This window comes from Galleria mellonella, unplaced genomic scaffold (assembly GCF_026898425.1).
Source record: "Galleria mellonella isolate WM207_F2 unplaced genomic scaffold, CSIRO_AGI_GalMel_v1 utg213, whole genome shotgun sequence".
Lineage (NCBI taxonomy): Eukaryota > Metazoa > Arthropoda > Insecta > Lepidoptera > Pyralidae > Galleria > Galleria mellonella.
Genome location: NW_026442039.1, coordinates 2,593,086 through 2,620,357, shown reverse-complemented (window position 1 = coordinate 2,620,357; position 27,272 = coordinate 2,593,086). Strand labels below are relative to the sequence as shown.

The 27,272-nt window shown below is 31.7% G+C and overlaps 2 protein-coding genes across 7 annotated transcripts in view; one reads left to right on the top strand and one right to left on the bottom strand.

Annotated features, from left to right (window-relative positions):
* The window catches only part of LOC113511893 (dedicator of cytokinesis protein 3), an 85,849-nt gene that overhangs the window by 11,697 nt on the left and 46,880 nt on the right, over positions 1-27,272 (top strand). The window lies entirely within an intron of this gene.
* LOC113511698 (innexin inx3) lies at positions 186-22,728 on the bottom strand. Its single transcript, XM_026895396.3, has 9 exons — positions 22,412-22,728; positions 17,454-17,638; positions 7,722-7,918; positions 5,763-5,885; positions 4,907-5,002; positions 4,407-4,517; positions 3,796-3,932; positions 2,666-2,813; positions 186-2,142 (listed from the first exon to the last, which is right to left on the bottom strand). Exons 2-9 carry the CDS (start codon positions 17,614-17,616, stop codon positions 1,957-1,959), a joined length of 1,161 nt encoding a protein of 386 aa, XP_026751197.1. The 5' UTR covers positions 17,617-17,638; positions 22,412-22,728; the 3' UTR covers positions 186-1,956.

Genomic DNA, 27,272 nt, shown 5'->3' with positions numbered 1-27,272 from the left:
ACTGCATGTTAAAATATATGAAATCTCTTTATTATTCTAATAGGAAATCATTTTGTGTCGATTTTAGGAAGTCCTGCTAATTGCCACGTCCTAACATAAAGAATATGGCTAATGTGACTGAATAAAACTTAAATCTAAAAAATGTTTCTCTCCAATTCTGCTTAAATACGGCATATGATAGAAAAAAAAAAAAAACATAAAATTATGCAATCGAAATGCATTGAGATAATTATAATGGCACAATACCTTGAGTTAATTTAATTTAATAATTATACAATGCGAGAAAAGCTTTTTGCAACGTAATCTAACATACTATATAGTAATGTTCAGTTATAAGCAATGCGATATAAAATAAAGCGAAAGCAACAGTGATATAATGCTATTTTATTATGATGTATCAGTTTGTACTTGAACGCCATTTCATTAGTTTTTTTTTTTTGCTGTCCAAAAGTGTCCAGTACAGTGATCATAGAAGATATAATTAAATTACACTAACACATTCACTGTTACGATTATTGTCATGTAAACCGCTTTAATAAACTTAATTGTAAAGTAATATACAACATGCTGAACTCTTCTAAACACTATGAAGTCATAAAATGTCTTTTATAAACGGATAAATCTTAATATATTGATTACTGTATTTTGTATTGTATATACTAAATAATTATTGTAAATTGAGTTAAAAAAATTATGAATACTTAGTGTAAAGAACTATTTAACTATTCACTTCATAATTCGAGTAAAATAATATTATATATAAGACATGATTTCACAGCATACGATACTTCATGCTAAACTAAATATTTATACTTATATCTAATTGTACACAATTTATGCAACCTGGCAACCGATCGCTCCTTATTTTAGTAACAAATATTAAACCTGAAACAACAGTCTTAACCGATTTTAAAAATAATTTAGAATACAATTTAAATTCTATCGTGATTTCTTTTGTTAACTTTCATTTACGTACGTACAATTTACCACGGAATAACCTCATTTTTACTTTCATCCACATTACACCAAAAAAACTTAATACAAAACTGAAGCGTAATAAAAGGCAAATTGGCTAGTATATCATTATACTAATAACACTTTTGGTTAATTAACATTAATAAGGAATGTCATAAATGATTCATGTAGGAGTAATCTTCGTTTGATCTTAAATCTTAGCGTATTTAATAGAAGAATACCTACATACATTGAGATTTGTAATTTTTTTGTTACACGTTTCAGTCCATTTGAGATTTCATTGTATACAAAAAATCCATTTAAAAATGCACCAGTGTTCATTGTGTTTGTTTGTTGTTATCCTTACTAAGGTATGAGCACATCAACCTATTCCGTTCTATCAAAATTAAAACTTGTCTGTCTATTCGCTTTTTCCGCATATTCAGTATAGCCACGTTTCGTCAACACTTGACATAATCATTTGTTAAAAAATACAGTCATAGGGGATTATTACACGATGTAATTTATATGTCCAAATTATATATCACATATTATGATCATATAATTTGAACATTATCATTAATTGTTTGCAATATAGGATCATAGAAACAATGTTGCCAGATAACTTTTAAAAAGATTTCATATTTATTTGCAGACAAACATCTAAAACAAAGGTTTACCCAGTTTACATTTTTTTTTACTCAAGATAGTCTTGGGTAAAAAATTTAAACTGGATGTTCATATTTAATGAAGATTAGGATAAAAGAAATATAGGTATTAGATTAGATCCTATACACTAATAAAAGTTTACCCAGTTTACATTTTTTTTACTCAAGATAAAGTCTTGGGTAAAAAATTTAAACTGGGTGTTCATATTTAATGAAGTGTAGGATAAAAGAAATATGGATTTTAGATTAGATCCTATGTACTTGATAGTGAAATATTCCCCATAATCGGCCATCCCTATTGTGCTCACCTGCACTCCCATTAGATTTATACTGTTTACGTTTCGGTCTCCTTGGGGAATTTGCCGATGTCCGGGTATATTGGCGCCATTTCGAGGGTGGATGGTGCTGAAGGGGCGTTGGAGCCGAGGTGGAGCCGTCTCGACAATTCATCTAACACTTCCCCGAATACTCGTAGAGACATATTCTGACCGAGTAGATGCAGGAGTAAGAAGTCTCCGATCTAGAAAGATAAAACAGGAAATGAGTTAGATCATAGTAACTACTATAACTTATTCATTATAAACTATAATTTATTCGTTATAGACAGGTAATATTCTGCGTGTGTGTCCATACTTCTTTTACATATTCTGAATGTTGTAAGGGACAACACGCCAATGTAGAAGTAAAAGAAAAAATCTATAAGTTTTGGCTAATATCTTTTTTTTAATAAGTATCCAAAATTGGGGCGTTAATGGTTTATTAAAATGAGGACGATTACATTTAAACTTTTTATAACTACTTTTTTCGACTTTTGTATATGAAAAAATTGTGTGTTCATTGGAATGAGAGGTGACAATTGCAACGTTGCCGTTGTCTGCCTATTTTTATGTTTGTTCTTTGCGACGACTATTAAAACCTATTTTACCTGTATATAATATAGGCAATAATATTCTGAAATCATGTACAGCAGAGTGAATAAGATGCCACTATTTTATCGGATCGCCTCTTAATGCTAATGACTTTTGAAATTGAAATTGACTAACCTGGGTCTTTCTAACTAGAGCCTCGACGCCTTTTGGTGTGCCGAAACGGAACCGCCGCTTCAGAATTGTCTCACGAGTCCTTGGCATGAATATCATGGCTGCCGAATATACAAGAACTAGGCCGGACACCACAGCTAAGATTATGAACCTGAAATGTTCAATGCATTTCATTGCACTAACTTAGTGTTAACAATTTAAAATATATTATTTTGTCAATTATAATAATACTATAATTATCCTATCTATTATAAATTAGAGAACCGGCCCGGCTTGGTATGGGTAGATAGAACTTTCGAAAATAGTATATAGCCTATGTTATTAGCTAATAATGTAGCTTTCTTTAGGTTAGAAGAGTTTTTAAAATTGGTTGAGTAGTTTTTGAGTTTGTTTATTACAAACAAAAAAAAACAGTTAAATCGTTTCTCTTTATAATAATATGAATTATAAATATGAAAAAGTTTAATTCTTTGTCAATCAACCCATAATCGGCGGAACATGACCATATCCGGACTAACATTGTTTTTATTTTATACTGTAATTCATATTTGTAAATATTTTATTAAAACAAGTGTTATATTGCAAAAATACATTTTAGCGGTTATTAGATTAGAAATATTTTGTTTAATTCTGCTAACATTAGTATTTGTGTGACTACCAACACTCAAAGATTGATCACCACTTTTACTACCAGAAGTTCCACAACCTTTCATATTTGCCATCAATCTTCGACTACCATTTTGTTCACGCGTGTTTTGGGACACGTTGTTGCACCTTTAAACGAACATCCTAAGGCAAATTATTAATTTGCTTGAAGCCTAGTGTTAACCGAACGACATCTAAAATACAAAATTCGCATTTTGGGCGCTGAACGATACGGGAAAAATGGCAGTCGAAGTTTATTGACTAATATAAAAGGTAGTCCACCACTGTTAACCTTCATGTGTTAGCAGTCATACACATACTAACGTTAGCGGAATTAAATAAAATAATTGCAATCAAATAATCAGTCATATTTGTAATACTGCAGGATGTGAATATTATGGAATTGTTTCTCTAGATAAATGTCAATATGTATAATTTATTAATAGAATATAAAAATAAATATAAAATATAGTACAAAATTTACTTACCAAAACCACAGGAAGATGAAGATCTTCTCGTTAAGAATGTTTAATGCTAGAACGCAGAGAGCGTCGTGTTTTTGAATTGTTCCCGACGCACCATATTTGTGGAACGTGCATTTGGTTACTCTTGGAAATACTTCGATCTGAAAAATGCAATATACAAAATATAACAATGTTTTCATCTGGTTTACACATACAAGAATTAATTTTGCATAAACTGTTTAACTGCGCAAGATGTCACATCTTGCGCTAAGTATAAAGAACTCTTTCTTTTTTATCGATAGGTCGATAATAATATTTTTAGGTCGATAAACAATGAATTGATTTGATAAAAAAAAACGTATACTAGACTATGACTACTTAGACTATGTTCTTTTTCTGGATTTAATATATCGATATAAAAAAACTACTAATATAAATTCAGTTCTTTAGCCATGAAAGCCAAGCAGAATGTCTACTTTCATATGTATAATATAAATATCCATAAATGTTAGAGGGATTAAACTCCAGGAAGTAAGCGTCCTATTCGAAATAATTTTTAAAATGCACTATCCATGTATTTCCTTTAATAGTAATAAGTAGCAATTTATCAAATTTTTGTTGACGATTAAACATACCATAGGGTCAGTACGGTCTTCTTGATTTTTGTTGGAAAACCTGACGACGTCTGTACCATAAGTCAGAAAGGCGCCACCGAGGAAAGTATCCAGGAAAAATATATTGCCAACCTGAAAATTATAAGATATAAGATTTAAACAATAAATCTATAATTATGTAGGATTTTACTAGGAATGGAAGTAACATTATAAAGTATATAACTTTCCACCAAACATCATTAAAGTATTTTAAGATATTTACAATCTTCTACTGCAAATAAAACAACGAGAACAAGGACGAGAAAATCGAGTGACAGATTTATAGTGGTTTTGATTCCTTTTAGTAACAACATCTTTGTGTTACTTCGACACTCACGATTTCACTTTTATTGCTTGTCTTTGCTTTTATGCACGATTGATTGATTTATTTTTGTTACGTGTAGTTTAGTCATTCAATTAAATTATTTCTCTGTCTATTTATCTGGCAACAAATTAGCGATTGCTTAAAAGCTTATACGTACCACATTGATGAAATTCAGTACTTCACAAAAGAAATATCCAAACGAGTAAGCGTTATGCATATGCAGGGTATCCATTAAATACTGCACTAGACGATTCTGAAACAAAAAAAAATCAGGGTATATTCGCCAGGAACATTTGCATGTAATATTAAGATGTAATTAAATCGAGGCGGCAAATGCTCGTTCTACATCTGCTCCATCAATTTTTGTTTATTGCCTTTTAAGAGCATTCTTTTGTGGCTTGACTGTATTCGCGAACAATTGTTGTTATTTTATTATAAAACTACGTGGTTCTATGTTTTAGTTCGAGTTTTATCTGTGTTACTTGTTTACCTATACCATAAAAATAATTAAATAGCTCAGAAACGAACATTACGTCAATAAAGACATGAAATTACAGTGCGGCGACACGTTCATTACGTGAGCGAGTTTCTCATCAATATGCAATTTTATTTTGTAAACAAACAAGCATGGAAGTCGTTCGATGAATATTCTATAATTATGACCTTTGAATGTACTGTTATCAAGTGTCGCATGCTCCGTTTAATTCATCTTATTAGGGACGCTCGCCTTGTTTAATTAATCGTCTCATATCTCAATTGTTTGAAATTAGATAGGGACCTTATTCAAGAAGTGAGCTAAAATGGATGAAATAACCATAATTGTATTCAAATATTTTGATTATTTGACAAGATTTATATTGTTAAATATTATAGTAGCGGTAACCTGCGATTCCTTACATGTAAATTCTGATGAAAAGTATTCTATTTACATTTTATAGTTTGGTACCAAATTTTAACTGTCACTAAGTTATAGTCGGGTCTTTGGGACTTAGTCATGTTCTACGAATGTTTACCTGACGACTGTTTCTGTCATCGGCGATGTTGGCGGCTGTTCCTCGCATACCATCAGAGATCATGCGAACCTTGCCCTCCTCCCAATTCTTCCATATCCAATGGGGAGTATAGAACAATACACCCTGTAACAAATTAGTAAATTAAGTATTGTAATTTATTAAGTTTAATAGACAGTTTGATAGATTAACTTATTTGAGTTATAAAATAAAATATGTAATGAACTATGCTATGCCACGTAGTTCGTCTACCTAATTTATTATCTCTCGTTGTTATGGGAATCTTTGGATATTTTTCTTCACAAGCACATTACCTAAGAAACGAATTTGAAATGCAAATATTCAGATTTGTGCCTGCTATTTGACAATGTGTTATTGTCAGTTACTTTGAGTTCAGTTTCTTTTGTCTATACATATATAAATGTAATAATCTTCTGAATATTAAGCGTGGGATTTGCGTGCGTGAGCGAATGCAAATTTCTAGACAGACGATACTGTCTGCATATTATCTAGATGCAAGGTTTGAAGAAATTGTCAACTCCGCTAATTGAACATTACATCATGTATGCAAATAGGTACATCATATTCCTCTCTGTAGCTGCAATGGAGTCGTTCAGAGGCTTCTCCTAAATTTGGTCTTAGTTTCTTTTCTCGGGACGAAATAATTTCGAAAACTATCTAAACTCTCTATCTACTTGAAATTTAGGAGCCGAATAAATAAAATGCGAATTTGATGTTGAAATCATAAAATAAATCCTATTGAAAAGATTCTAATTTGTTTCTAATTTTTTAATATAATTTTCTGTTCATGGTTTACGTTTTTGTTGAACACTTTTGTAAAGATATTTCACAAATGAGATACAACCCCGTCTACGAACAGGCTTGATTTCAGAATGGTAGTTTTTCATTGTGTTCATATTTAATATCGATAATTATGATCGCACGAACAAAATTTGAGTTTGGAATTACGTTTCATGGCTGACTTCACATCTCGGCAGCGTATTCAACAGAAAGTCCAAAAGATTATTGATTTCTAATAGTAAGCATGATGTGTTGAACAATGCATATATTAAATAAACATTCTAACTTTGTTGTAAAATGTCCCACAACTTTATATTCTTGGGATATAAAGTGTTCTATATGTTGCATAATTTGCTACAAATCCAATTATCTGTTTTAGTAAACAGCAAATATTTTAGTCTATAGGTCATTGCAATCGATTCTTCCTGCCTATCCTGTAGAGTGTCTGGCGTAAAGATGATTGAAAAAATAATTGAAATTCAAATATCGTCACACGTTTTTACATATTTATATGTTATCTCGTACTACACATTACTTTTTATCAAAAATGTTAAGGTGTTGATAGAAGAGTTAAATGTCATTAGAGCTTAAAAAATGTTATTGTCTTTTCTTGATCTCATTACTTTGTAGGCCAAGGTTTTATATTGTAATTTAAGTTCTTTTTGTGTAACCTTCACTACAACTATTAATATCTTAAGTAAACCTTTTACTGTGTCTTACTTTTGTCCATAAATAAATGTTGAGTGACATGAAATGTTTCGCTTATACTGATATAAAATATAAATGAAATATGTATTTGTTTCTTTTAGTATCAGTAAAGACTACAGAATTTGTTTATACAAAAATAATAACCAGTATAAATAATAGTAATATATGCCCCTTTATTCATAAAAATGTCGAATCTCTAATAAACCTATTTTACTTATCATAGGGTTTTGTCTTTTTGTACTAAATTTTTAATTTAATAGTTAATAAAATAGGTTTGTTGTAGCTTTTAGTTTTTTATAGATAAGGGAGATAATATATAAATCTGGTGCGGTGACTTTACGATAAAGGCGCATGACATTCTCTTTACCTATGTTACAAAGAACTGACGTGAAGATATCATACAAATGTTTAGAAGACCAAGGAAAAAATTTTAATATTAAATAGTGTACTGACCTGGAAGAATAACATGAACGGAACCCATTGATAGTATGAGTGTATGCGCTTGTCTTGCTCGTAATCGTTGCCTAGACCCGGGTGGGCTACAGTCTTTGAGTCGGAATTGGGTAGCGTGAAGGTGTACGTCACCCAGCAATAGGTATTGAGCACGTGGCCGGGTATGGCGCTGTCGTTGATGCAGCTTATTGGATCGCCTGGAAAAAAGAAATCCTCTGTTAATAAAACTCGAATACTGACAGAATGCATATCTTGAACGGGTGGTTTTAGAAACTTGAAGTGTTTTATAAGAATGATTGAAAAATCATAATACTCGTAAGCATATTAACTGGTCTACTGTCTCAATAATCTAATAACGCATTATATAAAACTGTTAAAACTGGAAGTTTAAAATTATACTTAGGTATGCATAGACCTTAATTACGTAAGTATTATTGTATTTAGGAGGGATCCGTTAAAAAGGATTTCCTGAAATTCAGTACAAGTGACAATCTAGTCAGACAATTCATTATACTTGTATTTCAAGATAGAATCCTGAACTACAACACTTTTTAAATACAGATTTAGTTAATTTTAAAATGATTTTCTACTTTTTTTTTATACAACTCAGAATGGCAAACAAGCTAACAGCCCACCTGATGGAAAGTGGTAACCGTCGACTATAGACATGAGCAGTACCGTGGACATAACAGAGTATACTGTTTCGCCCGTGATACCCCCCCCCCCCCATGCGTTGCCATTCCTGAGGACTTAGGTGTTATTCATCTGTACCCTGTAAATTCACGCCATATTCCACCCTTCAAACCGAAACACAGCCATGCAAACACAACTGCTTTACGGTTGAAACACGAGTGGGACAGAGGTACCCAAGTAATCGTCTTTTGTACAAAGTCTCCCTCTGGTGAGACTTTGTTCCTCCTTTTCTACTTGCTTCATGTCGCCATACTGTAAAATACATTCGAGGTCATAGAGGATAACAAAGGGACCATACAAATTGAATTAGTGGGTATCACTTACACTTAATGGTAGTAATTTGAGCTAAAAGTGAAATAATCTCAATCCTAAAAAGTAGCAGCTAAGCATCAGGAAATAGGTAGTGAGAATCTAAAGTACTACGCCACGTGAAAAAAATATTACACAACACACTTCGTTAATGAACTGTTCACTGGAGTTGTTACGAAATCAAACCGTTACTACTGTAAAGGAGACTATTTTTATGTTTACCAACATTATTTTTATACACGCTATTCCCGGCCTCGACATTGCAACTGTCGGCGGATGCGCTAATATGTCGTGATGCTGCACTGGCCCCCACCTGACAATCGGTGGCCGTGATAGTAATCGCCTTGACGTTGGGAGGGCTTAATTTGCTTTAATAAACACAGCATGTGTATACACATCTAACCTTTGTTCATACTAAGCATTTTTTTCTTATTTGACGAATATTATTATAATATACTATACTATTTAAAAGATTTCTCTTTCTTGCCATCTAGATTCTCATAATTGTAATATTTTTCTTATATCACAAAAGTGGCAAATAAGCATACAGCCTATTTGATGGTAAACGGACACTGAAGTAACCTATTTGGATATTTTTACAAATAACTACTAAACTACTGAACGGATTTTGATAAATTTCTATGGGACCAAACTGTAAGTATAGGGTATACTTACAGTTTGGTTCAGATAAAAAATAATTATCCAATTCGTTTTTTTTTTTGATGGATGAAAATGGTATGGTAACCCCGCCTGTGCTAACGGGATACGCTGGCGGAGCACCAGTGAAGGGTGACAGATGAGAATGAAAACAGGCCAGTTAGCCCATCATGATGAATTCATCAGAAATTAACCATGATAGTTTCCAGAACCGCGAGGAGGTCGACCTGGTTGGGTATATTGCTAGCAATAGGATTCTCAGTCTCCATTACTAACAATCTCTTTCCCCCCTCCAAATCGGTTTAGAACTGATAGAGTTATGAGTTATGATTGTAAAAAGAATTGTGATAATCGGCTCAGAATTAGCCACGTAATCGTGTAAAAAAAAAATCAAACGAATTGAAAACCTCCATCTCTTTGAAATTGTTTAATTATTAATTAAAAGTTGATTTTTTGTGATATGTATGAATAAATTTTCCTTTTCCTGTTTATTTCGACTTAGTTCTGATAAATCAGACTGTTATTATATAAAACCACATTTGTCAATGTTTGTGTGTATAAATATACGTTTCTTATGGGTCATTAAAAATATATCTGAGACTTATTTTTAATACTTATATTGACATTGAATTTAACTATAGTATAATTATGCACTATAAGGAATATGGGAAAATTGAATCCCAAATAATAATGAAATAATAACAAATATTTTTTATTACTTAGCAATATATTAGACAATCATGACTAATACAATTTTAATCGACCATAAATGTGTAATGTCCTACCATATTATATATTTAACTGAATTAGTATATGCTAGTTTGACACTAAATGATGTTGTGTGATAAATAAAAGTAAATATAATACTAATGACATAATAAACATTAGTGTCATATCTACTCTTTTATTAAATATCTCCTAATAAGTTAGAAAACATTTGTATTATCTTCCACGAGTTTTAAACACACACAAATCTGAGAAATTGGTACAAAAGATTTCTTATGAAGATGAATTCCAAATTTTACTAAATGCCAATAATCACCAGCATCAGCAGAAATATTTATAACCTGTACTTGATATAACATTGCGTCAAATTGCAAATTCTGAATTATTCAATAGTTGACAAAATTTCTTTACACTTTTATCATTAAAAGCGCTTATATAGATTTCATTCACGTGGGTACATAACGTTAACAGTATCCATTGTTAGGCTGACCAACCCTGAACCACATACAAAGTGGTCATTCTGCGCCACAATGTGAGGAGTGACCGACTATGTCAAAAGATAAGAAGGGTACTGGCACTCGTCCTAGAATACATCCGAACAGATCCGATAACAATGTTTATTTATTAAAGACTATATTTTAAAACAAAAGTAATACTTAAGCACATTCAGTAATACTTAAGCAATTGTTAACATCTGTTTTAAGAAACAAAAGAAGGAGGTCTCAATTACTCTGAATTTTTTATGACTATGTTACACGATTACGTTACAAAATTTTTTTTACAGAATCTTTATATTACTACAGCTACTATTTTGCTTCATAAAATTATATTAAGTAATTTATAGACATATGATGATGCTTTTTTAAATTCCAATATTATCAGTTCCATGCATCTATAAATAGTCTCGTCACGCTTTGGATGTTTATAATTGAAGTTATATTTTTTACAAAGCAAAATGGTCTTTAATTACAAAGAGTATCCAAAGACAATATTATTATATTGTCATTTTGTCTATGCACGTCACTATTCTATAGTTTGCGATTAAAGTAAAATGGTTGCAAAAAGACGTTTTATTATATGCTGAGTCTGATGCCTGAATGGTAGACACCATTCACCAATTTCCACAACATGATAAGATTAAAACATTTGTTTTTCTTAAAGCAACACTATTTAAATGTATGGAACAAAGGTATATAATGTGTGAAACAAAGAATACTTAGAAAATTGACATTCGCGTACACCGTTATGTTATGAATCATACAAAATAGTTCAGGTGTGTTTTTGGTTGTTGTCGCGTGTACTCTAATTGCTCAATAATGGGTACTTAAGATAGTTAACACCTTTATTTATCATACTTAAAGCACAATATAACGTTTAATAACCTCTTATCGTGCAGTGCTTATTAAATGAGTGTATATAAGGTCTTAGATATGATTGTTGGTGGGAATTGTCTTAAGATAGCTGTAGTACGTGTCTTACGTTTTGATATTCCAAATCACAATTCAATTCTTGAGAGCTCTGCTATCCAAGTATATGTACTTGTACATAGACACTCATAACTTGTTGTACAAAGGATCTTTTTGAGAGTAGTTTTGAGTGTTACTAGGAACCATAAAATAGAAAAGATATTTTTTCACTTCTAATCTAGGAATCTAAGTTCATAATATTTCCGTTGTACACGTTAGGAAACTATTGATATTATACTAGTATCTAATTGGAATTTGATAATTTATTATGGTAAAGGATACGGCTGTAGACAATAAGACATTCATTTAGTTGGATATTCCTAAACTATTGGAAAGTATCTATGCCCCTTAATTTCTCTAATAAATGCATGCAGTAATCTTTAGGGAAAGCTTCGGCAAGAAGATCATTCCACAACCTGAGTGTTCACGGGAGGAAGCTCCTCTGAAACCGCACTTTGAGTGACCATTCTGGTTCTAAAGATTGAGTATGGATTCCCTACCGATGATGAAAGTTGGCTGTAGGCATCAAAGCAAAAAGTGCTTTAAAACATAATCCGTTGTACAGGCGGAAGAAGATACTTTTGCATCTTATTCCACAAAAAGGATTTTCAATCAACCTTTGAATGTCTGATAGAAATTGAGAATTGGTGGAGACAACAAAAAAACCAATTAAAAAAATAATAAGTGTTACAATCGTGAGCATATTTATTTATCTAAATGCTGAGATGTTGGTTGTTCTATTTGTAGTAATTGTAGTTACGTAGAAGTTAATAACTGGTAACAATATACGATAAGAACTAGCCAATCGATGTAGGTAATACCAGTACAAAATACTTGTTACAACTCTTTTGTGGGTCAGGGTAAACTGACGTATATAAATTCTATCATATTGTCATCTTTATGGTATACATATTGTGTTTATTATACACACAATATCATATATTGTGTTATATTGTTTCTATTTTTATTATTGCTCATCCGAATTGCAACATGCTCTTTTGTAATGTACCTATAACCGCTTCTATATGGCCACATTTTATTCATGGATGCAAATGTACATAGGATAAAATCAAAGTTTCTTTTAAGAGAGAATCTAATCAGGGAAATTGAACATTTTATACAGAGACATAGTTCGAAAAATTACAAATATGTAGAACCTATTAAATTGATAGCTAAAATGTACATTAACAGTATGAAAGGCTCAAATTTTTTGTCATATTCATCGTATCCATTATTCTATATATAATGTTGACTTTTCCAAGTAGGAAACTACATTAAGAGATGATAATAATTTCTACTTTCAATAATATATATTACCTATACAATGCTCCATAAAAAAGTTGTTTCTTTATGGTGGATAGTGAATTTAAATATGATTTCATACATAAAATATACCTATATTAAATAAATTGTAAATTTGCTAAATTCCCAAAACACTTTAACATATTTGCGTAAAGCGTATTCTACCGTAGAAAAAATAACAATCATATTAGATATCACAGTATTGCTGTACCTATGTAATAATTATGTATAAGTAAGCTGTGATAATCGTAATTTAAGAATCATTATTATAAATAATTAAATTTTCTATAAAAAGCAACTATTACCATTTATATAGGAGCAATACGGGAGTAAACCATATGGAAATAAATTGAATATAAAGTTGTATCCAAATCTATTCAAACTAGAGTAAGGTAATATGTAACGCACAAAAACATATGTACACGACAATTGAAGATATCTTTCTTTTCGAAATTAAATCAAAATAATAAGTGATTAGATAATTTGAAATCAAAATAAACTCGTATTTCACCTGAGGGGAAAGCCAAGAGCCTTCAGGATTGGTGGGCAATTATGCATTTGTAAGGCTAGTTATGAAAATGGACGGCGCAAGCATCTATATATGCACGATAAGAATGTGATTCTGCGGTTTTCTTCATTCGAAACCCGATTACTCAATATGGGAGATATTACATTGGGTATATTACATCTGAATATATCATATTACATATAAATTACAAAATGTTGTAAGGCTTGGAGATTTATATTGAACTAGTTAATCCAACAAAAATTGCTTGCCCCGTTTTACCACACACCTGGTCCATTTTTTCTTATCAGGTAAAATTTTTTTCCCATGTCTTAAGTTGGGGCAAACAATACATATATTTATAAAATTTCATTAAATCTTCGGTTAAGTAGTTTCATAGATTAACCGTAAACGAACATCTATATATACTAGTATAATATATGTATTACTGGTAACCCGCCCCGGATTTGCACGGTTTTGTTTTAGATAAAATGCAGCCTATATTATTTGTTGATAATGTAACTTTCTATAGCTAAAAGATTTTTGAAATCAGTTTCAATTTTGTGACTTTGTCCATTACAAAAAAATCAATTCTTTTCTATTTACTTATTTTCCTTTTAATTTAGAAGAAAGATTATTCTTTTATTTGCTCTCGTTAACTAATCACGTATCTGTTGTATTAGCTTTCACAGTTCACATGATCGGTACATATAGCGTCTCGCTTATCGTATGCATTTCCAGTTGTTATGATTACTTGCACCTGAGGTGTATGTAATTGTCGCATATGGCACGAACGGTGTTTGTTATCGCTGTTGCTGACTTAGCTTTCCAAGCCCACTCACAAGATGCTGATTGGAACGTGATTAAAACGACACTAGTTACACAATTCAAGTTTTTACCCACGACTTTGTTTGTGTGACCAGGTGGTCTACCATGAAATAAAATTCCGATTTTTTTGGGCTCGATTTCATGTTTTTGTTCGTACCGATATCGACCCAGTAAATGGAGCTTAACATTTCGTTTATCCTAAATCCTATCCTAATAGTTCAGAGGAACGATATTTTAACATTTTTAATAATTTTAAATGGCATGTATTATATAATTTTAACATCAAATTTCTGTTTCGTTCGTCCCCGAAATTTCGGAAAATATTTCATGGTAGCCCCTCTGGATATATTAACAAACTAGGATAAAAAATAGCCCATATCTTTCACCGTCCTATATAGTATGTGTGTATCTTATTTTATATTGATTTATTAAGCCGTTAAAAGGTATAAAAAAAATAAGCAAACTCGCTTTCATGTTTATGATATTAGTAAAGATTAATGTTTTTGAACCGATTTCAAAAAGAAGGGGGTTCTCAATTCTGTTGTATTTTTTTTTATGATTATTTAAAGCGATTTGGAAATTTCTTTTTTTTATCTGAAAGAATATACTTAGTTTAGTCCCATAGAAATTTTATCAAAAACGGGTTTCCACCAGTTTTTAAATCAAAATACATAATTGGTTTTTTCACAATTGAAGTCTATTTTTTTTTTTGGGACGCAATCTTTAATTATGTATGTATACACATATAAAATAGCAGAGATTCGTTAAAATTAGGCAACCCTATTTTTTTTATTTCCATAAATTTGAATGATAGATTAAAACTGGCTGAATGTTTAAAATGATGTACTTTGTTTGATTCAGTTATCAATAGCGTGCATGCGACTATAAACATTTAATACAAAGTAATTCTAATCATCTAACCAGTGATATGGACTTCCGTAAAATAACATCTAATTAATAAATAAAATAGACTGATAGATATTGCTGCGCAAAAAAAAAAGCGATAAAATACAAATTGTTAAAATCAGTTCTGTTTTTAACTAAGTATATATTTCGTAACATATTGTAAAAAAAATATACATACTAACTGAAAATCTCCGTTTTATTTTAATAACGAAGACACCAGTCAAAAAAAAAAAAAGCAAAAGTGTAGGTGTTCTTGTAATATTATTCTTGCTTATCATAATAATACGTTTACTCATTTAGAAATGGCGTGGGAATGTATCTTAACATACAATACATACGTATCTATTCTCTCAAAGGAGAGGTCTCTCATTGTAATATACCTACCATAATTAGGTTAATTGGTTATTGTATAATAAAATGTAATCAATTTAAATCGATTCAAATAATATATTTTAACTTATTAATAAATATATTGAATTGTTTTTTTTTATTGAAAATATTGTCAGTTTAAAATTTCATATTTTTTACAATTTTATACAAAATTCATTATTTATTACTAGTTGTTTCCAGCGGCTTTGTTCGCGTACGTCAGTATAGGTATAAGGCTATGTGTACATGACCTACTAGTACCAAATGCTCTAATCCGTTTAGCCATTTAAGCGTGGTTAAGTAACAACATTAAAATATTTTTACAAATACTTTTATATGTTTAATATTAGTTAGACCTTAAGGCCAGCCTCTTGAATTGAGAATTAAATAGAGCTAGAAAAAAATACTTTAACCTTTGACTATACCGTATATAAGTGGCTCTCAATCAGCATGTTTATTGTCGTAAATAAGGGCTGAGTGATAACGGACAAAAACGATATTATGAAGATTTATTTTATTCCACTGCCACTTGAAGTATTCAATTTGTGATGTAGGTACGTCTTTCATTTATGATTGTAGGCAATATAACTCGCTCTTAAGTGGTAACGAGCACTAATCACAATGAGTAGTATAGTTATTACTTTAATAAAGCTTATGCCCGTATGCACACACTTATATACGTAATCTAAGTGCAATTTCTAATTTGATATTAATGATCTGATTTTTTTTTTCGTTAAATAAATATCTGCGTCATTCTTGACAAAATTAGTGTGTTAACAATAGGGAAGTTAAAGCCCTTTAGACTTAAAAATTGACATAATTGTTTTTTTTTTTCTACTTGTTACATCGCTTGAGACACAAATAATTTATCTATCTACTGTATACACATTTAAGTTTTTTTAAATACCTTTTACAGTTATTTGTACCACATTTACTTTTTGTTACTTCCAGTCACATCACGTACATTACAATGTTTATTTGCGAAAATATTTATCACGTCTGAATTTGGCAATGTAACAGTTGTCTACACGGGGTTTCCTGAACGATGACCTGAAAATGACTCACTTTACGCAGTTTACGGCGCTGTCTGGACAAACTGTTCTCTTGACACGGCTCGTACTATGTGGTCCATAGGTTTAGTAGGTCATGTTATTAGAATATGAGATGAATGGAGCTTCTGTTGTGTAATTAGAGATACGTTTTTATGGACTTTCACTAAGATTCAACTGTAGATACTTTCACAATAATTATATTTAAATAAAATACCGGTTTATGGGGTATTTGCTCTTACTTAACATTTTAAAATATTGTGGTCTATTAAAGAACAAGTACTGGCAGTAAACTTTAAAGGTTAATGTTATGCAAAACATTATGACTATTGAACGGCAAAGTAACTGTAATATTGACGGACAAAATACTTATGGATATTTAAACTTTGTTTTTTTTTTACTTGTTGAAAATCTCTGAAGTGATTTGTGTCATAGAATGTATATATGATACTTATAAAAGTACATATTCTTGATTTAAATAGACTTGTTTACAAGAACTAAAATTGTAATTATTCTTTGTTTTTACCCCCGGATATGGAACAATGTTATCTGTCGAGCAATATTAAACAGAAACTGAATAATGAGTTAAAATTTTAAATAACTTTATACAAACAAAATACATTGATTATTTATCTAGAAAGTAGGTACATATAAGTTCCTATAAACATGAACATATCTAATACACAATACAGTAATTTAAAAAAAAAGGCGTTCTCTTGGTATTTCAAGCTCTTATAGACTGTCATAATTACTTGCTATCAGGCGTACCTAAACTTGCTTAAACTGAAATGATTGTTCATGTGACCACTTTGAACAACTAAAGTTATCACTAAAGTCTCGTCTTGTAAGTCTAATTTGAAGCGTTTATGTAGCAGTAATTCCTTATTACCATAAAGAATATTAAACAGTACTATGTACTCACCTATAAGGTTATTGGCCGTCACAAGTATGCAGCACAAGAATAATATGGCAGATGTGATGCGATAATGCATCCTAAACACCATGTTGTCAATCACAGCTTTGTCGATAAGGTAGCGGACTTTGATGAAGCCCGCTACCGCGGAGGCCATGCCAAACACCGCCATCCTGGATTAGTAACTGTTTTGTCTGTAACAAAAAAGAATTATTAAGCACTATAAATTTCATTTATTTTTCAAATGAAATAAGAAAATAAATCACGGTTTATATCACAAACAATGAGGATTTTTTTCTTTGAGTCGTGATTATCTAGATAATAATTATTTAGAACATTATTTAAATTATTTCAGCGCTAAAATAATACAACAAATCTTTTAACACCACCAACCATAATAACCATGTGATTCGAGTGATAACAATAGACTGCATGGGTTTACTATAAATAAATGAAAGCACCGCCATGACGAGTGCCATACGCAACCAAAACTAAATTAGAACGTAAACGGTAAACTTTATTACTGTTTCGATCTGAGCAATGTGTTTAACAGCTGTGTCGATTCCTCGTTTGGTTTGATGGCTTCATTTTCATGTGAATGCTGATTAGTGACACGACAGTGTCACCGATAACTTCACTTTGTATGTATCGGAAGTTTTTTGACTTTTCGTAATACATCGTGATTGAACCGTTAGTCGAGAACCAAACCAGAATAGACGCAGGTACTCATTGCCAGGGTCTCAATCAATGACCTCACACATAATTTAACGATGCGGCTACCTCGCCCACGCCCCGCATTAGGCATTTGGGTCCGTCTCTTTTTATAAACTAACATTTTCTCTTAATAGCTAACTTTAGAGTGACTAATCACTCACGTGTAAAGAATCCTAATGGCAATGGGCTTTTTATGTATTTAAAGGCTCAAATTTGCGGCCACCATAAATAAGAGGCACTACTAGTAAATATATACTTATGACTAAAATTCTCGATGAGGTAGTGAGTATCATTAACTACTTTTGTCGTAAATGTTTTAAATTCCACATTTAAGATTTTTATCTATAACTAATTTTAAAAACAATAAATAAGATATTATTTTTAAGTATGGAATAATATGACATTGGTACATAATTCAGACCCTACATGCCCGCATGTGGTCTTACATTACTTGTGCGGTTTACGTTACGTATCTACAAATAGGCAAGTAGAGTATATACGACAAATAGATCCAGCCTTGGCAACTTCTTGATCCCGTTCCTACGCTATGTCACGTGTCCCGTGACTCCCGTGCGTTATTAGGCCGACCTATAGACGTGAGAAATTAATATGTAATTGAAATTTATTATCTGTGTATTTCGTCACGAAGGAAGGACTCTTTTTCAACGATAGGAATTTGAAGTGAATCTTTTATAAGTGATGGATATAAAACACGTAGATTATGTTGAAATATTACAGAACGATGACGAAGATGGCGCTAAACCTTTTAACGTTATCGCCTTATAAAAGTTCCAATTTATTTTAATATTGTAATAAACCTAGTCTACGCTTACTTTGATTATTATGGGTACTAGTAAGATTTACTATTGAAGCTAGTGATGGACACTTCATTTTTATTCATAATATGCTTTGGTATTAAAAGATTTTAAAATTTGCTAACGTAATCTCGTAATCATGTTAGAATTAGTCGTAAAGACGAATGTTGCGCTGGCGCAGGGCATGTAGCGGGTCGTCGACCGATCGTTGCTCGTGCGCCTCCTGCGTTTTGAACTCCCCCCATCCCCCCACTGTCCCCTTCGCTGCTTTACTTCCCCCGACCCTGTGCTGGTGCATCGCATGGCAACGCGAATTTTATGCGGAAACCAGTTTCTACGGCGACAACGACACTGCCGGCTTCAGGCATCGCAATCTTGATGATCGATTAGTCTTGGAGAGGGACTCGTTAGACTTGTTTATAACAAAGGAAGGAATACTATACATAAATCTACAACTCTAATTACACGTAACACGGTTGCTTTAATTGGTACACCTGGCCTCTTAATAGCACCTGTCTGTATTGTATCAGTGTTTTGTAATTATTTCTTACTGTCTACCGAGGACCCCCAAAATGAGGGCATGTTGAGGTGAACATTGTTTGTCAACGCTTTGACCGATAATGGAGTAGTGGAAGGAACGCAGCGCGGTGTGCATTCTATCGTTTATGACAGGCGCAACCACAGACGCTAACGTCAGACTCCGTTCATGAACCTTTTGTATGGAACATTATTACCATCAGTTTTTCTATATAAGATAATAATATCAAACAACTCAATATGTTTATCTCTAAGGAATGAATATTAACAAGTTACCAGCCAGTGTCAATTATTTATGTCGGTCGGCACGCGTCGACGACTCGACGTTGAATGGACACTAATTACAGCAGATGATAGCGAGTCATCGGCTTGGTGCGTCTGAGACGATACCAGCACAGCAACCTGCTCGTGGGAATGGAATTTTCTCCCGATATCGATCCTACTCATGACTCTATTGGCTTTCATCGACGTAAAAGCGTGTCTAATAACATGAAATGTTTCGGTCCAGTTGAACTGTCTTGAGATTTGCGCATTGCAAGTAACCGTCTAGATGCCTCTGTCGTAATTTACGTGTTTCGGATCACGTTTGTCCGACTTGCAAGAAATCTTTTCGCTTCAATGGTTAAATCATTAATCATTTAACACCTCGTGCGTAATGATGTTTAATTCAATTAATTGTAAATAAAAAAAAACCCGAAGTTTTTCCTCGTGAGATGTTTAATTCATTAATTTGTTTTCTTTTTTATTGTTGCAATTTAAATGTTACATGTTTCATAATTTATTTATTAGTTACAATATACGTAATTAGAATTATTAGTTTACGAGTATTATTCTTCTTTTGAATTACATTTATAAATTTGTATTTCTAAACCTATTTTATAATTAGGACGTCGAGCTCACGAACTGTTTGTTGCGAGTTCCTCATCTAGTATTATTACGAGTTGCTATATTCAAATTTGTATTTTTTACTGGACTATTGTTTTCTGCTAAACTAAATATCTTAATAACTGTGATTATTTTCGAATTAGCTATTCATAACTATTGGAAATTGTGGGTGCGTCACTGATAGATAAGAATTAGTATTTGTCATATCCGTACACGAGTACCTATGACAAGTTTTCGTTACCAGTAAGCCAATATGTGTGGTACGGAAATGCGCTCTGAACTGTGCAGTTACGACGCGGTTTAGATTGTGTTTCAAATGATTATAAGGTTTATATATTCTCTATCAATTTTTTTATAATCATGCTGTTTGTCAACACTAATTAGCTTTAAAAATTTGTTATATTAGATGTGTATTAAAAACAAACACGCCTTTGTATACAAACAGTCATGCGGGCTAATTGATCTTGTATGTGTACGTAATACTATAATCTAGCATGGTAATCAGTGTTAATTATAAATTAGGATCTTTCAGAATGTGTTAACAACAGTTAAATTGAAACTATTATATGTAAAATAATAATTTTTATGTTAGCATACCTACAGTACATACCATAGTGCATTTTTATCAGTCTTTGGAAAGCTTCGAATGAAAATTACAGTTTTTAAGATTTTTTTAAAGTATATAAAATTGATTGTTTATCATAAATTTTAGAGTCTATTTTTCTTATCATCACATAATTTGACTCTTCTAACATACAATATTTCAAGTTGTTATGATATTTGGAATATAGTATATGTATTATCGACAAATTACATTTCAAATGTTAATATAATGATGAACTCTCATATAGGTTATCGCCAGGCGCCCCGAGATCATAGATGCAGGTGGCGTGAAGCACGCTCCGTGACCAGAATTCATTGACTATGACCAGTTAATACATACAATTTTTGTTTGGCCAAGAATGCTCTCACACTTTGCTTACTAGGAAACCAATAATATTCTGTATATGCTTTACATGTCCCTATTTTAAATTCAAATGTGTACCCATTACGCATACAGTATTGCTTTTAACGTTATTTTACTTGTTTATTACTCACGTTTATGTAAAATATCATATATTTTATATCATTTTATTAATTCATTTTCTAATTTTGATCATTTATGTTATTTTAATTACCCGGCTATTGTTCACAGCAATTACATTAACCTTTAGGTAAAAATAATGACTTGCGACTATTATGTAAGTGAGTAGACTAGTTAGTTAATGTACTGATCATGTCCGGTGGTGATTGCAGTAAATAACACCAGTCAAATCGATACAATTGAATGAATGAGGAAATTATTACTTATAGACAATCTAAATTATTAAAATTGAATGCTTGGTCATATCCGGCTTGACTCTTAGTCGGCAAATTATTTTTTCTCCATTATTTAACGTGTCCTTGGCGGAATCATCTTCAATAGAGGACTGTGGACCGTGAAATCATATTACGTACTATTTACTAAAACATTGAATAAGCAGTACAATTTAGAGTTAATTCATTGATACAGCACTTTGTATATATTTCGTACTACCTGCTTGCTTATGCATATTAAATAACGTGGTATTTATTTATTCAAAGTCGTGTTAAATCACAGTTGAACATCGTATTGCTTTGTTCATTCTATTCAAATATTGTTTGTCCGGGAGACTAGCGTCCCTTCTCCATTGAATGCGATCGTAAACCAGGTAAAACGGGAACAAAGTCGCTACCTGTGAGAAAGTTTGCTCTGGCACATTGTGATAATGGATAAAAATATTGTGGTGCCGGTCACTGTACATTCATGTACTTTAAACATTATACTAAATATGTTTCATTCCCAAGAAAGTGGATGAAATGTAAAAGAAATGAGTTGCTTTATAGTATAGGCTTTTGTTCCCGCACATGTATGCTGTCAAACAGCATTCCTCGCTTCGTCGATATGAGTTAAGCGCGTCTCGATTCATCCCACTGAGATTTTGTGACACAACTTACCTTTTTAAACTTAACAGTTAGTTAACAGCGCCTTCGGTTTCTTAAAATTGTTTGTAACGCACTTTGTCTTTAAACACAACACTACAAACACAGCCTTGCGTAAAATTCTATATTTAATTTAAACGGTCGACGATTAACGTCATGATATTATTGTCGATGTCATAATATGTGATCAAACGATTGCAGTAAACGAGTGGCAACGGCGACCCGGCAGCACAAAACACACCAGCTGCTGTTGGGTCGGAACACAAACTGGAAAGCTTAATCGGTCGCCCTCTTGCTTACTCGGTGACTCGCGCCAGTATTTCACTTCACTACTGAACTCAGCTGCGGCTGCGTGCGCGCAGGTTGTATTGTTATCTCTTTCCCCCGCGTTGCTGCTCCGCTTTACCTGACCCTTCTTTTAACCCAACTACCCAAGTGAGTGCACAGTAGTCAGTAGCTGGGTCCGAGAGAATTCACCGACGAACGAGTTTTTGACTTTTCGTTTCGCCTTACCTCTATGGGTAATAATTTGGAAGTTACGTATGCCATTTTTTAGATGATACGTATTATGTTTACTGGTTTTAACGAGTGGGAATCGCTTGCGGGTGTTAATTAACACAGTGTCGGAGGCTGTAATTTGTTTAAATATTATTAGCTAATTCTTCTTTAAATTATTGCCGTTGCTATATTGGCCTAAATCCCAGAATAAAATTATTTATATTTATTTTTAGAGTAACCTATTTAACTTATATGTATTTATTGAAGTATTATTAATGTATAATAACAATAATAATGTATGAGGATGATATGCTTCGTTAAAAGTAGAAACTACCTAAGTAAATTATATTCATATAGGGATGATTGATGATGATAATTTTTATTGATATAACTAGGTATCTTATTAGTATCTAAATAACTTAGTTTTATACTAGTTATATCCCGCGGTTTATCTTTTATTGTATAAATGGAAGGATGATGAAATGTATCCTGTTTTAGGATAGACACTATATTAACACTGTGGTATTAGTATCGAATACATTTTGCTCCGCTAAAAAGTAATTTTGATTATAAAAACATATACAATTAAACGACAAGATGTTTCGTAGACGCATTACTTTGAAAATATGCGAATTTAGAACAGAATTCATATTACACTTTATACACAGAAATAAAAGTAGAATCGCGTGTGTTACGAGTAAATATTGCTTTGCAACGGGCAAATTTTTGTATCGCAAATAAAAATGACAGTTTTGAACCTCACAAAGGTAATACTAGGCTAACACTGGAATAATTATGCAATTAATTACAAAAAAAAAAAAAAAAATCAAAATCGGTCCATTATGTGCGATGTTGTCGAGAAACATAACTACAAAAAAATCAGTCTAATTGCAAACCTCTTCCTCTTTTAGTCTCTTAAAACGGATGTTACGAGTATATTTTTTTTAACAGAAATATATTATTATTTCGCTATTAATTGATTAAATTGAATCTATAGGGGAGAAGTAACTGTGCAGGTCGGTTTAGGGCACACTTGTTGATCGGTGATCGATTTAGAGATATTTTATATGAAAGTTAAATTCAACAAAATGAAATAAAATCCGTTGAGAAATAAAATTGACGAAGTCCTTGGAATAAATGGTACTAGGGAGTTTATGACGCCAAATCCTGTCTGTTGTCTCTACCTGCCCAAAACAAAAATGGGTTTATTGTACTCGTAAAAGTATTACTAAACATTTATTTAACCATACAAAAAATGAAATGAATGGCCAAATGAATAGTAGTTTACAATTACAACGTAAGTATTATAGTGATTAGGTACGTACAGAATTCATACTCTTTAAGTACTGTTATCTGTATTTCTATACATATAAATAACATATATTTACAAATATTGGCATTCCCCAAACGAAACAAAGTCGCAGACAAAAATAGGTACTTACGAGAATACTAAAAGCTAGAATACTTTAGGAGAGATGGCAGCAGGTATGTGCGTGCGAAAGAATGTTTAGTCCATTGCATCTTTTTTTTAGTGTTTCCAATCTCAACAGGTACAAGAGTCCGCATACCTTCGCAATGATACAGCCATCGATAACGTGTATCTATATGCTACTTATGCATTTATATTATTTCATTTATATTTGTACTATTTTAATATATCGAAACTGCACGAAAATATGTATCTAATAGAAGGCATTAGTGTCTAAGATACAGGCTAGGCCTAGTTTAGACACTAATATGCTGGGCATAATGCTCCATTTTATAGACATATAATTCACTTTGAAATTTCTGTAAGCTCATGACTGTATATTTTTATGTGCAGTAAATCTTTATTATTATTATTATTTATTTAAAGTCACTATTTTGGACGTTTGTTTCTCAATCAAACTTAAATGGTTCAATAGATTTCAATAAAATTTGGTTCATTGATAGACTATAATATGTTTGCATATAGAGATAATGTTTGGAACTAGCTTTAAAAAATCTTTTAAAAATAGAAAGTTGACTATTAAGGAATATTAGAATATGTTTATGATAATTCCCACGGGAACATTGATAACATGTTCTGCGCAGGGGAAATTACGGTGGTCTCCTAGTGTCATTATAGATTGATGTAGTTATTATAGGTATGATGATTCACGTTTGTCGTTAATATTTGGATAATATTTCAAATATTTCAAATATAATTATAGATTTATTACCCTAGTTATAGTAGGTAATATTACAAAAATTATACGGATATAATTAATCGAGATAAAAAGTAACCTTATACCAAATTAATGTCACGATAATTAAGTCGCTAATATATAACAAATAAACATTTTTGTTGTTTTATTAATAATATGTATTATATAATATTTGATGCCTTCTCAAAAAAAAAAACTATGGTATCACTACCTACTTGTCACATATGAATAGAATGATGAAATAAACAAGATTTTTTTGCAATTTGCTGCTGGCCTTTTCGGTCCTACGACGCCACAGTTAAAATGACAATGGCGTTTAAAGTTTAAAACGACGGAATTTTACGTTTGTGATTTACTAAACCCTCCATAAAAACTGAAACATTCTGCAAACTTATTTTAACTATTACACTGTTTTGTCACTTTCTTTCTAATTGGAAATTTTTTGTAAAAGAAAGAGACTAAAGAGTTCAATTAGAGGTGTGATACTGTTATGAATAAGGGTCATTTTACTATCTTTGTTATCTCTTAGTGCTTTAATAATTCAACAGGTTTTGAAATTTTACGTGTTCTTTGTAGTCTTAGGGATGAAGAAATACCCTAATTTGGAGTTACAGGCATAGTGAGTATTAAAGTATAAGCATAAAGGAAAATTATAATCCAGATTCAAAATTTTTCCTTTTCCATCCCGTAAAGGTCCTGGCGTGAAGATAGATCTCATTCATGCAGACTTTCTATAAATTATCACCACTACCACCCAAAATTTAATTTAGAGACAAATGGGATAAATTCAGATGTAGTTTTTTTTTTCTTATGTGAAAGAGCGACAAACAAGCATGTGGTGATCCTAAATAACAATGATTAATTTTTTTTTTGAAGTACTTAAGTATCTGTAGTAATTAACGTAGTTAAATTAACTACTCAATTTAAGTGTAATTATGCCTGTATCTACTTGATTTTCTTGTTAATACGGTTATGTGTAGACCTATTGTTCTGTTTATAATACACGCAACTTGTTTACCTTGTCCTTTATCTGCACTACAAATATTTCAACACAGAATACACTTGTCTGCATAATTTTAGAATTTCTTTGCATATATGGAAGATAGATGATTAGAATTTAATACATGTTATCAATGTACTATGTCGGGGCAGAACATGAATTATTTCTATTCAATAGCAAATCTGCTTGTGAGCTAATGCAACCGACTTTAAAGATCAGATGAGACAATTCTTTCTCTAATTCGGAAAAAATGATAAATCAGGCCAATTATTCAGGTCTGTTCTAAATTCTAATTTTAGTTTTTTTTCCTTAAAAACTTTGCATTCCATATAAACAACCAGTCTTTCACAAGTAATTTGCTTTCCAACGACCAGCATATACAAAATATAGAATTATTATCACATCGCATGACCAAAACGTGGTATTTTTAAAAGTCTAAGGCGGCCTAGATGGAGATTCTTCCAATCAACATAGTGAATTGCGCTTGTATTTGATTTTGTTTTCAAACTTCTATTTACTTTGCAAATTGAAAATTTGAAATTCTATTTTGAAGAACTTGTTGGTAGATATCAGACTGAGCTAATATTTGGCATACGTTTGCATAAATAAGTGTACGTGCTATTTGTAAGTGCACGTGCGTGTCATTCCAGTACATTAAGTTAGGATTGACGTATATATTATACTTGCATAATAAAAATATTTTTCCAATTAAGTGACTTAAAAAAGAACGTTCTCAATCAAATATTTGTAATCGATGGCGTTTACTTGTGTTGGTTCCACACTAATTTTTTGTATGTTTGTATAATTATGTCATTCTTCTTGAAGATTCAACAAATAAACAATAATCATAATGTATTTGACTAGGCTATCTGATTATATTTAATACATTAACTGGTTTAACCAGTAAAAGGCGACCAAGGATAATATATTAGTCCTCGCATAAAATTCGTGTGATTGCAAAATGCCTTTAGATATAGCGTGTAGACTAAAGTTTTATACCCCAAAAGTTTTTGCAAAACTGGATTTTCCAGTTCGGCTGTCGTCGTGGATCCAACCTAATCGTATTTGTTTTGTTTGGACGATCCTTTCAATATGCATTATTTATGTATTTTGAACAAAATTTAGAAATGTTTTTGTATGTACATTGACGCTTTTTATTCATGAAAAAGTAGAACCTATCATAAACCTATTT

What these genes read in the sequence shown, in the direction of transcription:
- LOC113511698 (XM_026895396.3), bottom strand. Translation starts at nt 17,616, where the DNA reads ATGGCGGTGTTTGGCATGGCCTCCGCGGTAGCGGGCTTCATCAAAGTC. An exon ending in CGTTCATGTTATTCTTCCAG is followed by an intron (nt 5,886 to 7,721) that starts GTCAGTACACTA and finishes AATTTGTTACAG; the next exon opens with GGTGTATTGTTCTATACTCC. An exon ending in AAGACCGTACTGACCCTATG is followed by an intron (nt 3,933 to 4,406) that starts GTATGTTTAATC and finishes TGCATTTTTCAG; the next exon opens with ATCGAAGTATTTCCAAGAGT.